Source organism: Acanthisitta chloris, unplaced genomic scaffold (assembly GCF_000695815.1).
Source record: "Acanthisitta chloris isolate BGI_N310 unplaced genomic scaffold, ASM69581v1 scaffold43397, whole genome shotgun sequence".
Classification (NCBI taxonomy): Eukaryota; Metazoa; Chordata; class Aves; order Passeriformes; family Acanthisittidae; genus Acanthisitta; species Acanthisitta chloris.
The window spans coordinates 4,368-9,974 of record NW_008682837.1 but is presented as its reverse complement, the minus strand read 5'-3'; the positions used below and the strand labels follow the sequence as shown (position 1 = coordinate 9,974).

The window sequence follows — 5,607 nt, the reverse complement described above, 5'->3', positions numbered from 1 at the left end:
GGATGCTTGAGGCCTCTCTGATGTGCTGCCATCTGTGACCAGCTGCCACTAAAGAGCTGTACCTGGTGGAACCTGAAGGCTGTACAGGATAGAGTCCCAGAGCATAGCTCTGGAGCTTGCACCCCACTGAGTACCTGTTCTCTCTGCCTATGGATGCTACTGCTACCAAGCACATCTCCTTTCCTAATACTCATTTGTAAGTAAAGCTTAAGCAAGAAGGAATTTGACCTCTTGTAAGAAAGAACACAAACATTTTAACTTCAACCCTGATTCCTGAAATAAGGAGGAGAGAAAGTTAACATGAAATACTAAATTATTTAATTTCTATAGGAAACGTTGATTATTGAATAATCTATTGCATTTTATTGTTTTGGCCATGTTTAGACTTACAAGGATGAGAAATCCCATACATATCTCAGCATTAGTTGTATAAATACTTCGAGCTAATATGTTTGCAGTTTCAGTCTCCTTCCTAGTTGCTTTAAGTAATTTACCGAAACATAAACTCAGACAAGCACTATAAGAGAAAGATGGCACAAAATATGTATCACCCTCACAGACATTTTTCTTCTATGTACTGGAAATAGAATTTGGTCAACTGATCATATGCTCCAAGAGTTGAAATATTATTAATCATTTTTTGGACTTCAGGTCAATGCATGAAGTTAGCAGTTGGGAAGCAGAAGATGTTTATAAATCCTGATGATTCTGCATTTGATATAAAGTAGAGCTGCCATCTCTAAATGTCTGAAATCTGTGTAAGCTTAGAGTGTGTATGAAGAGATTACTCATTACCTGTAACTGGAATGATTGCCTACTGGCTGCCAAGTGCTATATTCTCAGACTATTAGATGTAGTTTGCAAATAACCCCTGGTTACTTTAAACTATTTAGTACAAAGAATGTTATATGCTTTTTACAAACACTTGAAATTGGTTTGCCAATATGTAGTTCATGTTATGGTTTGCGATCAGCTGTTTAACAAGATACAAAGAAATAAAACAGTGAGGACTGAAATTTCTTCTCAGGATTCTAGGGTCAAAAGTATATGAAACCCTATGAAACACCTCTGCAAACCCCTTTGGGTTAGTGGAACTTGCTTCAGTACTTTTCATAAAACACACCTTAAATTACCACTAGGTAAGTTGTAAAAATTCATTATTTAGGAAAGACCTAGAAGAGACAGTGCTAAACTGAAGCACAGACTAGCTTCACTATCTTATTGTAGTCCCACAGTGACTATGTTTCTTTTCTTTCCTCTAGTTCTGGAAATTAAAATCACGAAGCAATCCAACACATCATCATCCAGGAGTGTAAGTCAAGACTGAATTTCCAAGGCCTGGATGTCTGCTCTGACTTTCATTCTTTGTCCCTGTGAAAAAGATGTCAAAAAACACCACAGAGAACTCAACAAACGCTCATGCAGCTGTTCTAGGCCTGTTCCTGGGAAGCATTTCACTGATCACTATTGTCATGAACATATTAGTACTATGTGCTGTGAAAACTGAAAAGAAGCTGCAAACAGTTGGCAATCTATACATTGTCAGCCTCTCTGTTGCAGATCTTATAGTTGGTGCAGCTGTTATGCCCCTGAATATTGTGTATCTCCTAAGTCCTGTGTGGCCTCTGGGCTTGCCAGCCTGTTTGTTCTGGCTCTCCATGGACTATGTGGCCAGCACTGCCTCCATTTTCAACCTCTTCATCCTGTGCGTTGACCGTTACCGCTCAGTGCAGCGACCGCTGAAATACCTCAAGTATCGGACAAAAACGAGAGCCTCACTCATGATTTTGGGGGTTTGGCTGCTCTCTTTCACGTGGGTCATTCCAATCCTAGGATGGCACGTTTTTGCTAATAAGGGGGAAAGGAAAGTAAAGGAAAACAAGTGTGAAACTGAATTCTCCGATGTCACCTGGTTTAAAGTGCTGACAGCCATTGTCAATTTCTACCTACCCTCTATCATGATGTTGTGGTTTTACTGTAAAATATTCAGAGCTGTTCGAAGACACTGTCAACATCGGGAGCTCATCAATGGATCATATCGGTCTTTCTCAAAAAAAACCTCCACGCATCATACTAAGATGAAGAATGAGAAAAATACTTGCCTCCCAAAGCAAATCTTGGATGAGAACACCCCTCCCAGAGATAAGCAAAGCTCCCCACAGCCCAAAAACATGGAGGCAGAGCTTCATTTCAGTAATCCTGACAGGTCTTCAAAGGCATTTAATGGAAAGAGTAATGGGAAAGTCTTTAAATGGAGCTGTTTTCCTCTCAGCAGTGCCCAGTCTGAGCCAGGCCTGGACAAAGCAGGAAAGAAGTGCATGTGTGCAACACACAAGAATGGAAATGACGAGGAGTCTTGCTCACAAGACAGTGACTTGAGTGATGCGTCAGACAACCACACTTTCACTGAGGGGGAGCTGTGTAGAAAGCACTCCAATTCCAACCCTGAAAGAGCCTGCAGCCCTCAGGAAAAGACTGAGAACAGGGATTTCAGAGGGATGACTTACCTGAGGAAAACCTGGCAAAATCTGCATACCCATTCCAAAAGGAACATTCAGGGACTGCATGGGAGAAGGGAGAAGAAAGCAGCAAAGCAGTTAGGGGTCATAATGGCAGCCTTCATCCTGTGCTGGATCCCCTATTTTGTCTTATTTATGGTAATAGCATTCCATGACCATGACGAATTTCCAAAATTACACATGGCCACTATATGGCTTGGCTATTTGAACTCCACCTTAAATCCATTCCTGTATCCTCTTTGTAACCACAATTTCAAGATGACATTCAAAAAGATCCTTCACATTCACTGATTTTGGTCTGACTTTTTTGAGCTCAAAAGCAGCTCAAGAATTCAACCAAACCAAATGTTCCAGTTTGAAAGGGACCATGGGTAACCTCAAAGACTTTGGAAAACTGTATTTTATAAACAAGTGTCAAGAAAAGTGGGAAATATGCACTTAACAGTTTTAACACATGTGAAGAAGAGCTACTTCAGATAAGGAATCTGAAAAACTCAGGGACAATCTCTGAACTGTTGTACTATCATAGACCTTTCACAATTTGAGATCACCTTGTTCACCATGTAGGAAAAAAATGGAGATACAGATGGAGGTCTTCAATGACTATAAATTATTCAGCTGTAGAAAAGGAAGAAATAGAATAACATTTCTGTGATTGGCCAAATATATTTTTCTCTTTCAATTTACTCCATCAAACACAGGAACACATTGCTGGTGAAGTGAGATTTGCAAGTGAAGGTACTTCATGTAGTCAAAGGAAGAACTTTCAGCTGTTAAAAAAGTTCACTCTATTTATTTATACCTTATAAACGTATTGTACCCTACCATATCTCTTCAATATCATGTTTGATCCATTTACACCTGTACCTTAACCTCTTGGGGAAAAAAATAGTATTTTTATGTTCTAGAAATTTTGCTAAGACTTTCCATACTCAGTATACTGTCACTACGTACTCAAGAAGGGGCTGTTGCTGTTTCTAGCTTTGTAGAATTTGGTTGGCAAATACTCAAGCAGACAGTGGCAGTCTGGATCTTGTAGTAGGCACAAATAGGAATCTGTGTCTTGTAGCAGGCAAACTCTTCCTAATGAGCTGAACTCATGAGCAACAACCCAAGCTTGCAAAACAGAAAATGAAATAGAGGAAGTATGTTCACTTTTTCTATCCTTTAATTGCATTTTATAAAACTTACTGTAAATGCTGTATTTCAGGAGGAACACACAATAACAGAGTACTGTAGGTTAGAAGGGGTCTCAAGAAGACATCTAAGCACAACCCACAACTGAAAGCTGTGCTGCCTTTGATGTTGCATCATATTCCTCAGGGTCTCATCCACAATTTGAATGACATACATCTGTAAACGCAGCTTCAGCTGGACATGCTGGGAGGCAGCACTGGTAGAGGAGTTTGCAGCTAAGGTTTACTCTACCAGCTTTGAGCATTCACTTGTTCAGCCATTGAGTAAGTACTAATTTTCAAAACCAGACATACAGAAACCAGTCCCCTCTTCCTAAATGCAGGCAGGTATGGATTTGTTCCCAGAGGAAGAAAACATAGTTCCTGAGCATAGAAAGGTTTGAGTAGGAAGGAACCTTCAATGTCATGCAGTTCCACCCCCTGCCATGGGCACGAACACTTTCCCCTAGTCCAGGTTTCTCCAAGCCCCATCCAGCCTGGCCTTGAACACTTCCAGGGATGGAGCAGCCACAGCTTCTCTGGACAACCTGCCAGTGCCTCAGCACTCCCATAGGCAAGAATTTCTGCCTAACATCTGATTTCAACCTCCCCTCTTTCAGTTCAAATCACAGTACGTAGGGGCATGTGTCATATGCACTAACTGATCAGGAAGCTGCAACTTCACAGAGCAATTACACCAAAATAAGAGTATACAGACTGGGGATCAGGGAGGAGAACTGAGGCAGAGGAGATCTCAGGCCCTGCATTAGCTGACCATCTGAAGACCATGTAGCCCCTTGTTTGTAGCACACCAGTAAAACATTCATTCCTGTTCTTCTGCTATGGAGCTGGGTAAGAGAAGCATTTTAAGCAAACACTGCCAAGTATATTAGTAGAAGAAATTCCAGAACCAAATAACTTCATTTGATGTAAAGGTGATCTCATGTAAGTCTTTTCCATACATGTAGGGAAGAATGATTAGAAAGGCATCCAAGAGGTTCCATGTAAAAAGGATGTCCTCTGATTCACTTTGTTGTGCTGATGAACTTACCACATCCTGAATGCTTTCGTGCTTCCAAACTTGCTCAGTTAGCTTAACAACAAAGTGCTGATGGAACTGAACTCCTTCAGCTGAGTGCTGTCAGGAGTTTGGTGGGAGGAGTTGCTGTGATGTTCTGTGTAATATCTTTATTACATCAGAAGCAAAAAAATGGTAGTTTAATGGTTGGAGGAGAAATTCTGAATTCTGTGTTCTTAATTAAAGATCTTGAGCTACTTAGAATTCCTCTGTGCCACATGTGCCTATTTTGTAAGGTGAATATGGCAAGACTCACAGTACCAATGCAGCACTTAGGATAATGTTTGAATGATGCTTATAAATTTTGGACATAGTACTCTAACTAATGCAAAGTATTATTCCTCTGCCAGTTTCATTTCTCTGAATTAAACACCTGAGTGTCAATAGTTGTGTTTAAAGTATTCGATACTAAATGAAGCCCTACAATATCTGCATTTTAATAAACTGGAAAAATGTGTTAAAGGAATAAACTTCAGGCTACTTCAATGTATCATACAGGGTTCAGACGTTAGCTGGCTTTGGTCTCAAGTAGCATGAGGAAAAAACTGCAATTAGTGAACTCAAATCTAGGAGAATAAAAAAAATGCAAAATACAGAAGCAGAATATAGAAGCATCAAAATTCATTCCAGAATTCAGAAAACTTTTTCACTGCAGGAGGAATACCTGCACAAGTAGTAACATACACCTTCATTTCTTTCAGAGTACAAAGCAGCATCTTTTGAAACATGCTCTAATCCCATTGCCTTTCACAAACAATTGCTCAGATTCACTGCCATTATGTGTTTTGGTTTTTTCCTATTGTGATACGCAACAGCAATTCCAGCCACAACGGAT

General features: G+C 40.1%; 1 protein-coding gene across 1 annotated transcript; it reads left to right on the top strand.

The window, feature by feature from the left end:
* Positions 1-1,382: 1,382 nt before the first annotated feature.
* Positions 1,383-2,810, top strand: HRH1 (histamine receptor H1). Its single transcript, XM_009078655.1, has one exon. It carries the CDS (start codon positions 1,383-1,385, stop codon positions 2,808-2,810), a length of 1,428 nt encoding a protein of 475 aa, XP_009076903.1.
* Positions 2,811-5,607: the final 2,797 nt, after the last annotated feature.